At 36.8% G+C, this 18,250-nt stretch overlaps 1 protein-coding gene across 4 annotated transcripts in view; it reads left to right on the top strand.

The window, feature by feature from the left end:
• LOC144968483 (catalase-like) overlaps positions 1–13,498 on the top strand; it is a 41,158-nt gene extending 27,660 nt beyond the window's left edge. For 2 of the 4 annotated variants that reach the window (XM_078906905.1, XM_078906907.1), the window contains exons 8-13: positions 1,064–1,216; positions 2,022–2,160; positions 5,099–5,253; positions 5,992–6,150; positions 6,851–6,878; positions 12,417–13,498. In XM_078906905.1, the coding sequence (XP_078763031.1) occupies positions 1,064–1,216; positions 2,022–2,160; positions 5,099–5,253; positions 5,992–6,150; positions 6,851–6,871 (627 nt within the window). In that variant the 3' untranslated portion in view covers positions 6,872–6,878; positions 12,417–13,498. The remainder of the gene's footprint in view (positions 1–1,063; positions 1,217–2,021; positions 2,161–5,098; positions 5,254–5,991; positions 6,151–6,850; positions 6,879–12,416) is intronic. The other 2 variants (XM_078906906.1, XM_078906908.1) reach the window with 1 other exon arrangement.
• The last annotated feature ends 4,752 nt before the right edge of the window (positions 13,499–18,250 follow it).

Here is an 18,250-nt window from a genome sequence, read left to right as displayed (position 1 = left end):
TGGTTGAAAAATAATCCAAAATTTGAGGATCTCGCATCAAAATTATAAATATAAGTTTTTAAAGTATCAAAAAGTGTGTACAAAGCTAATAATCAGAGAAATTGATTAAAACGAATTTCTTTCTTAGTTTTTCAAAATAATTTAGTATACGACAATTTTAGTGGCGAATGTTATGGAAACGACCTTTTGGCACAGTCTCATTATGCATAGTATGTAATCAGATGCAGTTGGAGGGAGATGTGGGAGATAGATAGATAGACGGAAAGATATATATATATATATATATATATATATATATATATATATATATATATATATTATATATACATAGAGAGAGAGAGAGAGAGAGAGAGAGAGAGAGAGAGAGAGAGAGAGAGAGAGAGAGAGAGAGAGAGAGAGAGTGTCGAGATAGATGGGTAGATGGATACATAAAGAGATAGACAGACAGAAAGATAGATAGATGGATGGAAAGATAGTTAGATAGATAGGTAAATAAAAAGATAAGCTGATGGACAGATAGGGAAATAGGTAATAAACAGATATTAAGGAATTTAACATGATATTCCTTACTTTGCTTCAGTGTTATTGTCGACATGTCGAGCACTCTTAGTATCACATTTGTATAAAAAACGATTTAATAGAAAGAAATATGGATAGATATATAACTAGATAAACATATAGATTAATGGATGGAGAGAAATAAAGAAATAATGAAAGAGTGTGTGTGTCTGTGTGTTTGAGAGAGAGAGAGAGAGAGAGAGAGAGAGAGAGAGGGGGGGGGAAGAGAGTGAGAGAATGAGAGAGAGAGAGAGAGTGAGAGAGAGAGAGAGAGAGAGAGAATAGGACAAGCCACATAATATATTGCTTTGTTATTTTATTTAAATCGTATTTTACTACACAGAATTAAAGCCTCTCGGTCACAGCATCTTTCATCAAATATTATAAAACGTCGTACCTACATACATATCCATGCCAATCCCAGTTTGAATCTTTTTGACAACGCATTGAGTTCCTGACACTCTATCCCCCCTCCCCCGCCCCCTCCCCCCCACCTCAATTCCAGGTTTGGTCCCAGAAGGATTTCCCCTTGATCCCCGTGGGCAAGATGACTCTGGACAAGAACCCCATGAACTATTTTGCTGAGATTGAGCAAATTGCCTTCTCTCCTGCCCACATGGTGCCCGGCATTGAGGCCAGTCCTGACAAGATGTTACAGGTGTGGTCAATTAATCAATCAATCAACCACTCAAACAATCGATCAATCGATCGACCAATCAACAGGCAACTCAATCAATCAATCAATCAATCAATCAATCAATCAATCAATCAATCAATCAATCAATCAATCAATCAATCAACAGGTTACTCATTCAATCCATCAATAAACCAATCAATCAAACAATCGATCAATCGATCAACAGGTTGCTCAATCAATCAATCAATCAACCAATCAGTTAATAGAGCAATCAATCGAGCAATCAATAGGCTACTCAATCAGTGAAACCAAACAAACAATCAATCGGACAATCAATCATGTTATCAACAGGTAACTCAATCAATTAATCAATCAATCAATCAATCGAGTAATCAACAAGTTACTCAATCAATCAATCAATCGATAAATAGATAAATAAATAAATCAATAAACAACTCAATTAATCCATCAATCAATCTATTAAAATTTAACCAACCAATCTCTACATGATTCAGTCAATCAACCAGTCAACCAATCGATTTTATCACTCACTCAATAAATAGATAAATAAATCGTTTTGGTTAGCTGTAGTGGAATTGAGCTCGTCTCTTTCTTACCATTATAGGTATGAAAAACGATTATATATATTCAATACACATTCAATAATTAATTACTGCTTGATGTCAAGTAAACTTTATTGTGCTTTTGTATAAGCATATGATAAGACCTACAAATATATACATTTTTAGTCGGATGCTCACTCGATCCCTCGAGCCATTGACCAATTATTAATACTGATCACCAATAAATTTATTGACATTCTCAGGGCCGTCTGTTCTCTTATTCCGACACCCACCGACACCGCTTGGGCACCAACTACCTCCAGATCCCCGTCAACTGTCCTTACAGATCTACGGTCTTAAACTACCAGAGAGACGGACCTCAGTGTGTCAACGACAACCAAGGTAATGTAGCATTAATACTGCATAGAAACAGGGTCTTACAACCGAACATTCTGTATATCATCTTCATCACCACTTAATAAACATGAGAAACCGTACCTTCAGACGAGGAGCCCATACAAATACATTCCTGCATTAACCAATCAGAATATTTCATGCCATTTATTACGTTCCGTCCCTTGACTATTTCCAGCCAACGAACAGGACTGGGAAACATTCCTTAATTTTTCAATTACCTTTAGTAGATACCAATACTCTTCAACAGTCGTAACGTCACTTCATTCATTATGATGCATGGTAACTTAGTACCACTGGCTCTAAACTATCGGAACAATGGCGGACGCCCGTATGAAATATTTCCCCGGCGAGCATAAAAGCGTATTCAGAGGGGAAAAAAACATAAATTTGATCATGTTTTGACTTTTACACATCCTGATCACTAGGCATATAAAAAGTTCTAGCCAGCATGAAGAATAAAAAGTAATGATTTTCTTTGTTTAGAACCAAGATGGCCGCCGTTGCCGGGCGGCGTGACATCAGACTACTGAATCCAATTGGATTCAGTGGTCTGATGTCACGCCGCCCGGCACCGGCGGCACCACCAATTGGATTCAGTAGTCTGATGTCACGCCGCCCGGCACGGCGGCCATCTTGGTTCTAAACAAAGAAAATCATTACTTTGTATTCTTCATGCTGGCTAGAACTTTTCATATGCCTTGTGATCAGAATGTGTAAAACTCAAAACATGATCAAATTTATGTTTTTTTCCCTCTGGATACGCTTTTATGCTCGCCGGGGAAATATTTCATACGGGCGTCCGCCATTGATCCGATAGTTTAGAGCCAGTGTTACTAAGTTACCATGCGTCATTAGGAAGGAAGTGACGTTACGACTGTTGAAGAGTATTGGATTCGATATTCTGATGTCACGTCGCCCAGCAACGGAGGCAATCGTGGTTCTAAACAAAGAAAATCGGTACTTTTTATTCTTCATGCTGGCTAGAACTTTTCATATGTCTTGTGATCAGAATGTGTAAAAGTCAAAACATGATCAGATTTATATTGTTTTTTTCCTCTGGATACGCTTTTATGCTCGTCGGAGAAATATTTCATTGTTCCGATAGTTTAGAGCCAGTTACTAAGTTACCATGCGTCATTACGAGGGAGTGACGTTACGACTGTTGAAGCGTATTGACACATAGGCCAGTCCCACAGTTAGTGAGTTCTTATCACAATACACTGTGTATAGATAAAATGCGCTTGGCCAAGGAGTTCACAACATTGCCATCCGGAAGTATAACGGACCAACACACAAACTCTGTGTAACCATGAACTTTTATAGTCTGGTTAATACAGTTTAGTGAGAACAACTCACAAACGCTGATGGCAAAAACAATAACAAAGGCCTGAGTGACGTCATCTGCATACTATCTATATTGACACACTAGTGAAGGAATTGCATCGCAACATCTGATGACACAATGCATTTTTGCAGTCGTCTATGTTAAAACTGTGAGTGATGCTCAGGGTCTGTTGGCTGTTTGCTTCCGGTGAAAGGCAAGTTCCTGTGGTGGTTATCGGTCAGTTCTCGACACAGGTAACCTTCTCGACAATATGCACAGTATAACGGACCAACACACAAAACTATGTGTAACCATGAACGTTTATAGTCTGGATAATACAGTTCAGTGAGAATTGCTCATAAACGAGGATGGCGAAAAACAATAACAAAGGCCTGAGTGATAAAACTTCATTCTATCTATAGATGTAACGAAATCGACGTCACTCGGGTCTTAATTATTGTTGTTAACCAGCAATGTTTTGAGTAGCTCTCTCTAAACAGTATTAATCAGACTATAAACGTTTAAGGGTACACATAGTTTTGTGTGTTGGGACGATACATAAAGTTGGCGGATGTTACGAGTTTTCTAAATAAACGCAATGCATCAATACTAGTTAACATTGGTGATCCGTGCATTTTGGGACTGCCTGCCAATCTAGAGACGCACTGCCTCCTCCATCTCGCTTAAGGAACAGGCATAGGTGTAAAATAAAGATCTGAAAAGTGTGTTTGAAACAGTGCTAGACAAAGCAAGAAAGAAAAATACAAGAAAAAAAAATCCCCAAAAAGATGCCTACCTCCCAATCGAGGCAAGGTGATTTTTTAGGTTGGTTGATTGTTTCATACAAACTTTTTATCAGATCTTTATCTCGTGGTATATGCGTACTACAATAAATGAGACGTGATATGCAAATTACAAAACAACCTCGCGTGATGATTTTTGGTAAACTTGTGTATGTTTTGTGCCAAAAAAAAAAGAGTCCATTCTAAACAAAAATGTTTTCAAGTTCGTTAACTCGATGTGTAAACTTCTCAGAGGAAATGCGTCGCAGGTTTGAAGGCGCCATATGAAATAAAAACCAAACCTATTTTTTTGTTTTGTTTAAGGGTTGGGGGTTAACCATGTTAAACATTTGCCAACGATCACATAATACCTGGCAAATCTGCAAACGATAAAACTATCATTTACAGACTGATATTCGAGTAACTTGCAAAGCCTTTTTCAAAATTAAGGGTAATTCTACCCGTTGACTCAAATGGTGATATAGAATATCTGCTAGGACATAATGATAGGTCCTTAATTTGACCTTGGCATTGGGAATCGCCATCTGGCTACCCTGTTGTCAGATTCATTTGAGCGCACCTTCAGACTTTATTACCAGACCGATTTTATCGTTGGTGGCTCAAACGATTTGTCTCGATCTAGATCAATTTCCACAATACACAGTAGTATAATAATTATAATAGGCGAGTGCCTGTTCGTAAAAGCCTTTATTTCTCTGCAATATTGGAGGTTCTCCACTTGCATAAATAAATGAATAGATAAAACCTTTAACTTTAATGTTAGTGTGCGAGATTATGTTCTGTGTCGTTATGACAGCTGGAGCACCCAACTACTTCCCCAACAGTTTCGGAGGTCCCAATGAGGCAGAGCTGGTGAATGAACAACCCATCATTATCAAGGAAACCGAGGCCCGGCGCTACGAAACTGCCGACGAGGACAATTTTAGCCAGGCTCGAACCTTTTATAAAGAGGTAAACTCGATGGACGCAAATAATATTTGATCTACCGTCTGCAAACGGCTCATTTTATGTTATTTATTTATTTATTTATTCATTTATTTATTTAATCGCATTTTAAATATTGCTGGATCTTATTTGATCTTTCATGGTCGTCTATGAAAACACGGATAATTGATATAGAAGGAACGAAATTGACATCACTTAGCTCGTTGTTATTATTTTTCACCAACCATTTTAATGATTTGTTCTTACTAAATTATATCGATCAGACTATAAACATTTAAGATTACACATAGTTTTGTGTGTTGGTCCCTATTCCCGGCTGGCGGATGTAGTTAGCATTTTAACTAAACGCATAGCATCAATATTCTCAAGTGATGACTATGTAATGATCTTCAGTGTCTATTTTAAGAGTGACCCACTTTTTCAAATCGATTTTATGTCGGGGAGAAACATGTGTTGAAAAGTGGACTTGCTGGTGAAACAATTTTTTAAAAAGTGAAACTTTATGTTTACTCGCACTTCATGCATTTACACTCATCACTTCAATACAGCAAATACAATTCAACCAAATTAGAATCATTTTCCCCCTATAAATTCAATTTTAAGTATCTATCCCCCCCCCCCCCCCCCCCTCGTCGCCTGCCTCCAATATAATATCGTTTTGAGAAGGTGGGTCACAATACGTGATTGGATAACGACAAACTTGTACATGCCTCTATTCATTTATTCTTTCCTCTCTCTGCCCAGGTTTTAGATCAAAATGCTCGTGATCGGCTGGTTCAGAACATCGCAGGTCATATGATGCACGCCCAAGAATTCATCCAAAAGAGAGCCATCGGGAATTTCACCAAAGTGGATCAGGCCCTCGGTGAAGGCATTTGCAAAAAGATTGACGCTTTGATGAAGGTCAGTTTCTTAGCTGGTCAGCTCGATAATCTAAAAATTAAAATGCTTAAAGTGATGCTTAGAGTAGTGGAAAAAACTAGTCATTCAGAGCCATTCGGCCCATGGAGCCGGAGTTTATCCCGGTTTCCAAAGCGTGAAACGGACAATATGACGACCGTTCAAAGCGGAGAAGATGTGTCGCTTACTCCATTAATGTTGTCACTAATTTGTAATATTTATTTAAAGTTAGGATGTTGTAATTTTGTGTTTAATATCAAAAAAGGAATTGGGTCTGGCATTGTATTTCCATTGATATCAATAATGATCATGAAGCACAACCACTAGGGTACACTGGATATGGTAAGTAACCGGAATATAACCCTTTTACTTTTAACATTGAGCACAATGTGTGAACTCTATGCTTTACTCATGTCTACCAGGGCCCATAGATATAATGACATTAGTGTATATTATATCCTCGTCATTTTCATTCATACTAATACTCAGAACCTTGCGCCTCATTTCAAATACTTATAATATTATGATAAGGATTTCAGATGTCAAGTCTGTACGTGGAATTCATTCTCAAGGATAAATTTATTCCAGTCATTTTTTTATAAGTCCAAAGTCAAATCAAAGTGGGGATAATTCAACTTCAATGGTATGTGAGAACTGATATCAGTTAGTATAACGGTTTTCGGTTTTTGTTTTTGCCTCTCAGGATGAGAACACCCACCTATGATTCAAAGGTTTGTAGTAAAATATGGTCTGCCTTCCCCTCCCCCCTCCCCCAATCTTGTGGCTTTGCTTTTTGTACGCCTTATTCACAATTGTGCATGTTTTGCTTAACTACGTTGTAATAAACGGCATTGCGAGTTTCTACTCGATCAACACAGGCGATTTGACATCAGTGAAAACTAGAACAAGCGATGACGTTTAAAAAAATTGATAAATTATAATCAAGTCACTTGGTATCTCTTTTGAACTAAAATTGTCATTTTAGCTCGATACTGTTTATTATCCACAGCTTATTATAGATTAATATTTACATATAACACTCAGAAGGCCAAAGGCTGGGGGATCAAACACGAAGGGTGGAGGTTATTTGCCAGGTGCTTATGGTAGGCTGGGGGATCAAACACGAAGGGTGGAGGTTATTTGCCAGGTGCTTATGGTAGGCTGGGGTATCAAACACGAAGGGTGGAGGTCATTTGTCAGGTGCTTATGGTAGGCTGGGGGTATCAAACACGAAGGGTGGATGTTATTTGCCAGGTGCTTATGGTAGGCTGGGGGATCAAAGACGAAGGGTGGAGGTTATTTGCCAGGTGCTTATGGTAGGCTGGGGTATCAAACACGAAGGGTGGATGTTATTTGCCAGGTGCTTAAGGTAGGCTGGGGTATCAAACACGAAGGGTGGAGGTTATTTGCCAGGTGCTTATGGTAGGCTGGGGGATCAAACACGAAGGGTGGATGTCATTTGTCAGGTGCTTATGGTAGGCTGGGGTATCAAACACGAAGGGTGGAGATTATTTGCCAGGTGCTTATGGTAGGCTGGGGGATCAAACACGAAGGGTGGATGTCATTTGTCAGGTGCTTATGGTAGGCTGGGGTATCAAACACGAAGAGTGGAGGTTATTTGCCAGGTGCTTATGGTAGGCTGGGGTATCAAACACGAATGGGTGGAGGTTATTTGCCAGGTGCTTATGGTAGGCTGGGGGATCAAAGACGAAGGGTGGAGGTTATTTGCCAGGTGCTTATGGTAGGCTGGGGGATCAAACACGAAGGGTGGATGTCATTTGTCAGGTGCTTATGGTAGGCTGGGGTATCAAACACGAATGGGTGGAGGTTATTTGCCAGGTGCTTATGGTAGGCTGAGGTATCAAACACGAATGGGTGGAGGTTATTTGCCAGGTGCTTATGGTAGGCTGGGGGATCAAAGACGAAGGGTGGAGGTTATTTGCCAGGTGCTTATGGTAGGCTGGGGGATCAAAGACGAAGGGTGGAGGTTATTTGCCAGGTGCTTATGGTAGGCTGGGGTATCAAACACGAAGGGTGGAGGCTATTTTTGCCAGGTGCTTATGGTAGGCTGGGGTATCAAACACGAAGAGTGGAGGTCATTTGTCAGGTGCTTATGGTAGGCTGGGGTATCAAACACGAAGAGTGGAGGTCATTTGTCAGGTGCTTATGGTAGACTGGGGTATCAAACACGAAGAGTGGAGGTCATTTGTCAGAGACTTTTGCTAAGCTGGGATATCAAAAACGAAGGGTGGAGGTTATTTGTTAGAGGCGTATGCTAGTGCTAGGCTGGAGTATCAAACACGAAAGGTGGAGGTTACTTATTGTCAGAGTCCTTTGGAGTTTAGAGGATAGTGGCAATAGTTTCTCACTTTTTTCTTCGGTTGATTTGGACTTGGGTTTTGCAAATGTTTCTTATATTCTGTTTTGTTTACCACTGCATGGTACTAACATATTTCTAGCAAAGCTTGTCGCTAATAATATTTTTGTATAGAAATTAATTATATTATACGCTTTAAATTATAGAGACAATGAGTTTTTCCTATACATTGACGATGCTTCAAACAAACTGCGACTTTCGACAAAAGAATCATCTTTTTGTATAGAATTAATCATACAATAAATTATTATTATTGTTTTTGTTGTTGTTATTATTATTATTATTATTATTATTATTATTATTATTATTATTATTATTATTATTATTATTATTATTATTATTATTATTATTATTATTGTCATTATTATATTATTATTATTATTATTATTATTATTATTATTATTATTATTATTATTATTATTATTATTATTATATTATTGACACATTTAAGGTTTGAAAGCTATGTAAAATTTCATCAAACGTTTTTTGTTGTTTTTTTTTTTACCATAGATGCAGAATTTGTTTAAGTTTTGATTGGTATAAGTTTTAACACTGTGCGTCCTTTGGTAGATGAGTTATGATGTCATGAGTAGAAAAGGGAAATTTTGAAATAAATCGTAATTTCGGTGATTGTTTTGAATCATTTACACATTTATTCAGGTTTGAATAACTCAAGAACAGCTGCGACGACATCAATATGGTTTTCAACATATTAATATCAATCTCAAATTTATTAAATTTTTTTTTTTCTTCTGATGTCTTATTTGAAATTTTGTGTTTGCGCAATTGTCCAATTTAAATCTCCACGTGACCACCACCATTTTGATTCGTTCGTTCTTTAACCATTTTGAATGACGACCCGCAAGCGTCTCTCCAGTTCGTCCCACGTCTTTTGCAGCAGGAGTAATTGTGACCGAGCGAATGGCTTCTCTTATTTTGTCTTCAGATAACGCATATCTCTCACGGTGGTTCTAAAAACTCTGCTCTTCACATATCCCCGTAAAAAAAAAAGTCAATTGGGGTTGGATCAGGGATCTGGGGGCCAGGAAATTGGACCATCTTGACCGATTTTTTGGTTTGGGAACTGTTTATTTAAACATTTCCTCAGATTTAAACTCCAGTGAGTGGGAGATCCATCCTGTTGGGAAAAGATGTTAGGTTAAAGATCATAAACTTAAAGAACGTCGTTTGATTATAACATGACAAGACAGTTGTTGCTGTCACTATCATGTCGTCAAAACAGAAAGGACCGACCACTCTCTCCCTGTTCAGTGCACATTAGACATTGACTTATGGTGTGTTGCGACGACACTCGATAACTTCATCTGGATATCGAACATTGTATTTTTCTACATGCCCGGACACGTAAACGGTTGCTTCAACTGAGAAGGCAATGTTTTCAGTGAGTTGTCTGTCAAGAAACTGCTTGTGCAAAATCAACTCGTGCTGTTAAAATAATGTCCTTCCAAAACATGCACAAGACGAGGTTTATACGGGAATAGACCATGCTTTTTTTCCGGGCTATTTTGTGGACTGAAGACACGCTTACAGGCTCAGTGACTTATCTTGTAGCCAGCCTCAATGACAATGACTGCCTTGGTGTTTCATCGAGTAGTGTCCGGATTTAATCGGTTACGCCTGCTAAGAGGAGCTTTCTTCCTCTTGGTACTGCTCAGGTGACTGAACTTGTTGTTTTTAAATTGTTATACCAGGCTAGAATTGTTTTCCTAGCTGGGGCTTTTTTTTTTCGAATTGTTGCGTAAATTTCCTCCTCACACAAGTTATTGATCCAGTTTCATAAAACCATAGGCATACCATAGTTTTCTTATTGTTTTCAGCCATTTGCCATCTCTGTGGGTTTTAAAAAATATATAAACTGCTGTCACCAAGGGTTTCCATCATTGCGTCAAACCTCAAAGTGATCTCTTAATCATCAGTACAATTAGTGATGACGTCATACACAAAAGAATTTTACAGTGTCAATTCAATGTTCCAAGTTGATATCCTTAGACTTAGATTGATATGTTAAATGAAATAAACTTTCGAAAATCATGTCGAACAAAGCCAATATAAATTACGATTTATGTCAAAATTCCACTTTTCTACTGATAACGTCATAGCTCAGCTACCAAAGGGCGTATAGTGTTAAAACTTATATCAATCAAAACTTGAATAAATTTTGCACATGTGGCAAAAAACGTTTCTTACATAGATCTCGAGTTATTCAAACCTGAAATGTGTCAATAATAAAAAACGCATTGAATACGCTTTGAACTATAGAGATACTAAGTTTTTTCTTTACCTTGACGGTATTTCAAACAAACCACGTCTTTCGACAGACAGAATCAGTCGACGTGTGTTTTTTCAGGACCTCGCCTTTTCTCTTGACACCGTGTATTATTCACCTGCAGGGTAAATTATGGTGACAATTCAATAATGCCTAAAGTTCTACAATATATACAACAAACTTCTCCTCTTGGTAGTAGTAGTAGTAGTAGTAGTAGTAGTAGTAGTAGTAGTAGTAGTAGTAGTAGTAGTAGTAGTAGTAGTGTAGTAGTATAGTATAGTATAGTAGTAGTAGTAGTAGTAGTAGTTAGTAGTAGTAGTAGTAGTAGATAGTAGTAGTAGTAGTAGTAGTAGTAGTAGTAGTAGTAGTAGTAGTAGTAGTGGAGTAGAGTAGTATTTATTATAGTAGTGTAGTAGTAGTAGTAGAAGTAGTAGTATATAGTAGTAGTAGTAGTAGTAGTAGTAGTAGTAGTAGTAGTAGTAGTAGTAGTAGTAGTAGTAGTAGTAGTATAGTAGTAGTAGTAGTAGATAGTAGTAGTAGTAGTAGAAGTAGTAGTAAGTAGTAGTAGTAGTAGTAATAGTAGTAGTAGTAGTAGTAGTATAGTAGTAGTAGTAGTAGTATTAGTAGTAGTAGTAGTAGAAGAATAAGAAGAAGAAGTGGCGAGTAGTAGTTAGTAGTAGTAGTAGTAGTAGTAGTAGTAGTAGTAGTAGTAGTAGTAGTAGTAGTAGTAGCAGTAGCAGTAGTAGTAGTAGTAGTAGTAGTAGTAGTAGTAGTAGTAGAACTAGTTATCTTGCAATTGGCGCCTTACCAGCAACGCCATTGAAAATAGAGGTTGCTGTTGTTGAATTGGCAGTCAGCGCAATTGCTTTATAAGTATGTGGACATAGTCTTTTCATTTTTCTTAGAATTCTATTTCCAGTGATAATAAATGGACGGGGAAATAGTTTAGTTTCGAAAATATTTAAGATGTTACTTACTACATGCCTCTATTGATAATTAATATAGTTTTGGAGTGACATTTTACGGAGTAGAAACAATACTTGCTCTGATCTATACATGTCATTAACCATTGACAAATTACCTTCTAAGACAACCCCAATATTTATAACTTTGTAGGAGAAATAGTAGTATAAGCCTTGCATAATGACAATTCATATTTGGGTCTATATGTAGAGCCAATGTTAAATTAATTCTCTGATTATGCTCGTTTAAGACATCCATCTCTGTACGTGCCTAATGTAGTCTTCATTTACACAATGCATATCTTAGATTTAATATACGAAAGTTAACACCACCTGCATACATTTAACACGCAAACGGCTCTGTACTCGAGACGAAACGTTAGGGTACACCAAATAATATGTTTCTTTTTGAAGATGTTGACGCACCGTCAAAAATATTTAAGATATGTTTGACATGTAGGACTAAAACCAGTCAAGAACTGTTTTGCAGACAATGAAAGTAGTCTGAAACCAATGAAGTAATATAACTTACGATTGAGCATATCAAAGGCCATGTGAGATGGTGGTCTCTCCTTTGCCCATTTCACGGAGAAGATTCAAACAAACTTAAACGACTAAATCCTTCAATTTTGTTCTTTTTCAGGCATAAACGCAGATTGTGTGTCCTTCCTCATTACCACGGACCTCGGAGTAAAAGACAATTTTGAATTCACTATCATTACATATTATATTATACTACTTGCAAAATATTTATTTTAATTGTAGGAAATACATTGTAATTTAAAATTCTTCTTTTAATAATTAAAAATTACCTTTATTTTTTTTACAAAAAATTGACGGCACCGTTAGTCAGATTAACAACTTGAAATGATTGAAGTATGGTGGTTTTGATGAATATCATTGTTTGAAAATCATTTTCTTTTTATAAAAAAAAAATCTTTCAGAATTAATAGTAGATTTTTAGAGAGAGAAATTAGAAAACAATGTAATTATGAACCTTCTTTCATTATAGAAATACTCAATCTTGGTGTTAAGTTCAATAGATTTAATTTTTAAATAACATAGAGGAAGGACCTGTAGAGTTGTAACCAACAATTCTGACCATAAGTTGTTTTTTTCCCCCCCGATGGTATATCCATTTCTGACGTGAAATTATTCTGATTGTGAAATTATTCATTTTTTCCTTATCATGTAAGTGCTCAGGGTTTCGTAACTGCTTTACATTTCTCTCATACTTTTTTTTTAGTATTGTGTCTATGTGGTCAAATGGTATGACACTGGCCTTCGGACGAGTCCGAAGGTCCATGTCTCGCGTTTCACTCTGAGCAGCGCATAGTTGAGTCCTTGAAAAAGGCTCTCTACTCACATTCTCTCATTGTACTCAGTGTAAAATGAGTACATGGCCATTAACAGCGTTGTCTATGCAAAATAAAAAAATAGATGTAAATCGTCAAACAGGCGCCATTGTCTCGTCCTATATGTTAAGTGTTGCTGTTGGTTAGGGCCCTCTTGTGAAGCGTTTTGAGCACGTTTGGTGGATATTGCTCTATATAAATGCTCAAGTCTTTTTTGTAACTTTATTTTTAAAACTTTAATTTAATATAACACTGCCATATTTAAATATAATATCATTCGTTTTATATATGGCTTCTGTATTGGCCATGTCATTACTCTAAAATCATATTTTAATTTTACAAAGGTCATTAAAATTTACAAAATTCATAATTTGAGCGAGTAAGAGTAATTTGTCTTGATTATTGATATGCACAAAAAAGAAAACCCAAATAAAATAACAATCAGGTAAAAAATAACAAAGAACAAAACAAACAAACAAACAAACAAAAACAAACAAAAAAAACCCAACGAAGCAAAACAAAATATCATAATTCTCTTTATTTCAGATTTTTGTTTTACTATAATTGTATTGTGTGTTGTCGGAATGTGAATTAAAAAAAAAAAGCCCAAACAGCCTGAGCAGTTGATATCTGCACTTTTCCTAATGTTAGTACTGTTTTGACATAGCCAATCAAAATCATTGTGATTTTATATTATTATGACATAAAAACAAGTAATAAGAGGTCCCTGGTGATCAACAGCATATGGTCATTTTCTTGTGACGTTCTCTCACGGAACACTTGCACATGTACAGTGGACAAAAATATTTAAGGTGTAAGCCAACGGATAGATAATGATGAAGACGGTTGCAGCATGGCTCAGCGGTATGATCTTTGCTTCGTACCCGAAAGGTACTGAGTTCGATCACCCGCCGCTGCGCTGTGACGTTGAGCAAGTCACCTCTCCCTAGCTCAATTTGCGGCACAGCACAGCGGCTGACGCATGGGATATTCCAGTCTTCCCTTGGAATAGACCCGAGTGACAAATTTCCCCTTTGGGATGAATAAAGAGAATTAAAATTTTATTTATTATTTTATATGATTTTGGTGGTAGTAACGATGGTATAGTAGTAGTGATAATAATGATGGTGTGATGGTAGAGTTGAGGATGTGTGGTAACGATGACGATGACAATGATGGTGGAACTTAACCCATCTTAGAATTTCTGGTGATCAAAATTCAGAAAATGTGGTTTGAATGTGAGATCCGACTTTCATTTTGGCGGTTATTCGCTAGATAGTTGGTAATTCCAACATCCTCCAAATCCCAACAAGACACTACAGACAGAGCCAGGAGAGAACCAAATGCTCTCACTCTAGACTGGGAACAAGAATACTCATACTCCTAGAGAAAAAGAGGACAATAAATGATGTAGGAATATATTCCTCCGGGGAAAATATTCATGTGTTTTCTAATTTGTGAATTATATATATATATATATATATATATATATATATATATAATATATATATATATATATATATATATATATATATATATATATATATATATAATTCACAAATTAGAAAACACATGAATATTTTCCCCGGAGTCCCACGCAGGACTAAATTAAAACCCATTCCAGTACAAGGATAAGGGATATAAATTGTTTGTTTGTTTTTAAGGGTTTTACGGCGCTTGCAACACATTTAGGTTATATCAGCGCCAGTAAAAAGGAAGAAAATGGAATAGTAAAAAGTTCTAGAATTACAATTAAAGCACCCAAGAGAAAGGAAGACAAAGGGGAACTGGGAACAAATAGGGGTCAGATGCAGATTCCAAGAGCAAACCATCAATGTACTTAGTTTGAGATCACCAAAAAGTCTCATCCGGACACAAGCACTGTTGTTTGTTTTTTAAGGGTTTTACGGCGCTTGCAACACATTAAGGTCATATCAGCGCCAGTAAAAAGGAAGAAAATGGGATAGTAAAAAGTTCTAGAATTACAATAAAGCACCCAAGAAAAGGGAAGACAAAGGGGAATTGGTTCAAATAAGAAACAGGTGTAGATTCCAAAAGCACTCTATCAAAGTACTTAGTTTGAGATCACTAAAAGTCTCATCCAGACACAAGCACAGGTCTCTGCTAAGAGGAACACACTCGAATGTTTTACAAATCATATATAATATAAAGAAAGCATAATACAGTGCATAACAGAGAGATGATTTACAAGGAAAAAAATATCATCTCCCAAAACAATAACTATGCATTCGACTGTTTCCCTCCCAGCCAGGACTCCGACCAGGGCCAGGAAAAAACCAAGTAATCTCATTCCAAGACAAAGACAAAGCAAATTGGAAAACAGATATAGGGGGATAGAAGACACAGTAAGTGCCACCCTGCCCACTATGGGAGGCCAGGAACCCCACCCAAGGACACAAGCACAAAATCCAACAAAGAGGACTACACTCAAATGCTTACAGTATACATTTAAAATAACAAACATAATAATACATAACAGAGAGATGATTTACAAGGAAAAAAATATCATCTCCCAAAACAATAACTATGCATTTGACTGTTTCCCTCCCAGCTAGGACTCCGGCCAGGGCTAGGAAAAAAACAAGTAATCTCATTCCAAGACAAAGACAAAGCAAATTGGAAAACAGATAAAGGGGGATAGAAGACACAGTAAGTGCCTCCCTGCCCACTATGGGAGGCCAGAATCCCCACCCAGAGGGATATAAATAAAATAACGTGAATGAGGAAGTCAAATAGTTCAACACATGGTTTGACTATGGACTGTATGTTTGGTGAACAATTTATATCTTAAAAAATGAATTTAAAAAAAGGCTTAATTAGATATTTTTAAAGGTGTTTTATTATTATATGCAAAATGTAATTAAAAGCACATTAAAAGAAAAAACAATTTCAGCTTCAATAGTGTACACTTATTTGCAGGTCTGATAACCGAACTAAATTATGGGCTTAGTTTAATAATGTTGTAACAGACAATAATTTGTGTCCGACGCTTTGAGAGGGTATATCTAATACAATCATGACCCCATAAAAAGTTGGGTTATCAGACCTACTAATCTGTACACGTTGCCATGAATCCAATAAATATTTGCAAGGAACCTAGTAAAAGAAAAAAAAATGGCAAATTGCGAATAACTCCATGGTCAAAATATTTAAACTTTACAATTCATAAGAAGTATTTTTTAACAAAATATATATAACTTTCTTAGTTTTTATGATTAAATTAATTTTCTGCCTGAAAAAAAAAAAAAAACATCTTCTTATATGGTGTCCGTTCACTACCCACAAAGAAAAATTATGTATTTAATTATTTATTTCTAAATAACAAGAACGAAGTTTACTTTGAAAACAGTTAACATGACTATTACTGGATGTCCCAAAAAACGTCAATTTGAATTTATGACACTATTGAGAATGTGTTACGAAAACGGCAATAACAACATTACCAAAAAATGTATTGATTTTATTACTTAATGCATTTCAATAACAAATTGAATAGATTGACCACACTAAAAATAACAAACCAACCCCCCCCCCCCCCACACACAAATATATAAACACACAGAGAGATGTGAGAGAGAAAGGGTGTGACAGTGATAAGTAAAAGAGAGGGAGAGAGAGAGAGAGAGAGAGAGAGAGAGAGAGAGAGAGAGAGAGAGAGAGAGAGAGAGAGAGAGAGAGAGAGAGATTGTTTTGTTTGTTTTTAAGGGTTTTACGGCGCTTGCAACACATTTAGGTTATATCAGCGCCAGTAAAAAGGAAGAAAATAGGAAAGTAAAAAGTTCTAGAATTCCAATTGAAGCACCCAAGAAAAGGTAAGAAGTAGGGGAACTGGGAACAAATAGGGATCAAATGTAGATTCCAAGAGCATACCACCAATGTACTTAGTTTGAGATCACCTTTAAGTCTCATCCGGACACAAGCACAAAATCCAACAAAGAGGAATACACTCAAATGCCTACATTATACATTCAAAATAACACATATAATAATACATAACAGAGAGATGATTTACAAGGACAAAAAATATCATCTCCCAAAACAAAAACTATGCATTTGACTGTTTCCCTCCCCGCTAGGACTCCTGCCAGGGCCAGGACAAAACCAAGTAATCTCATTCCAAGACAAAGACAGAAAGCATGTTGGAAAACAGATATAAGGGGATAGAAGATGCAGTATGTACCCCCCTGCCCACTATGGGAGGTCAGGAACCCCACGCAGAGAGAGAGAGAGAGAGAGAGAGAGAGAGAGAGAGAGAGAGAGTTAGAGAGAGAGAGAGAGAGAGAGAGAGAGAGAGAGAGAGAGAGAGAGAGAGAGAGAGAGAGAGAGAGAGATGTTTTATGTTTTTAAGGGTTTTACGGCGCTCGCAACACATAATGTCATATCAGCGCCAGTAAAAAGGAAGAAAACGGGATAGTAAAAAGTTCTAGAATTACAATTAAAAAGCACACAAGAAAAGGTAAGACAAAGGGGAATTGGTTCAAATAGGAAACAGATGTAGATTCCAAGAGCACACTATCAAAGTACTTAGTTTGAGATCACCTAAAAGTCTCATCCAGACACAAGCACAGATCCCCACTACGAGGAACACACTCAAATGTTTACAAATCATATGTTAAAAATGAAAAGAGTAACAGTACATAACAGAGAGATGATTTACAAGGAAAAAAATATCATCTCCATAAACTATAACTACACATTCGACTGTTTCCCTCTCAGCCAAGGACTCCGACCAAGGTCAGGGTAAAACCAAACAATCTCATTCCAAGACGAAGACAGAAAGCAATTGAAAAACAGATAAGAGGGGATAAAAGACACGGCAAGTACCTCCCTGCCCACTATGGGAGGTGAGAGAGAGAGAGAGAGAGAGAGAGAGAGAGAGAGAGAGAGAGAGAGAGAGAGAGAGAGACTTTGGACTCAAAATTCCAAAATGCGTGAAAGGTAATCAAAGAAAGAAAAACGAATCCCCCCCCCCCCCCCCAATAAAACAAAAAACAAAACAAATCTCATGATCAATTCAATGTGAATACTTTGCATTTGAAAGAGAATCCAACAACCTCTGAATTAAAAAAATATGTAATCTTAAACAGGAAAGTGAACATCT

This window comes from Berghia stephanieae, chromosome 3 (assembly GCF_034508935.2).
Source record: "Berghia stephanieae isolate SIO BIC M18660-M18661 chromosome 3, UCSD_Bste_1.3, whole genome shotgun sequence".
Lineage (NCBI taxonomy): Eukaryota > Metazoa > Mollusca > Gastropoda > Nudibranchia > Aeolidiidae > Berghia > Berghia stephanieae.
Note: the sequence above shows the minus strand (reverse complement) of the source record. Positions and strands in the feature narration are given on the sequence as shown.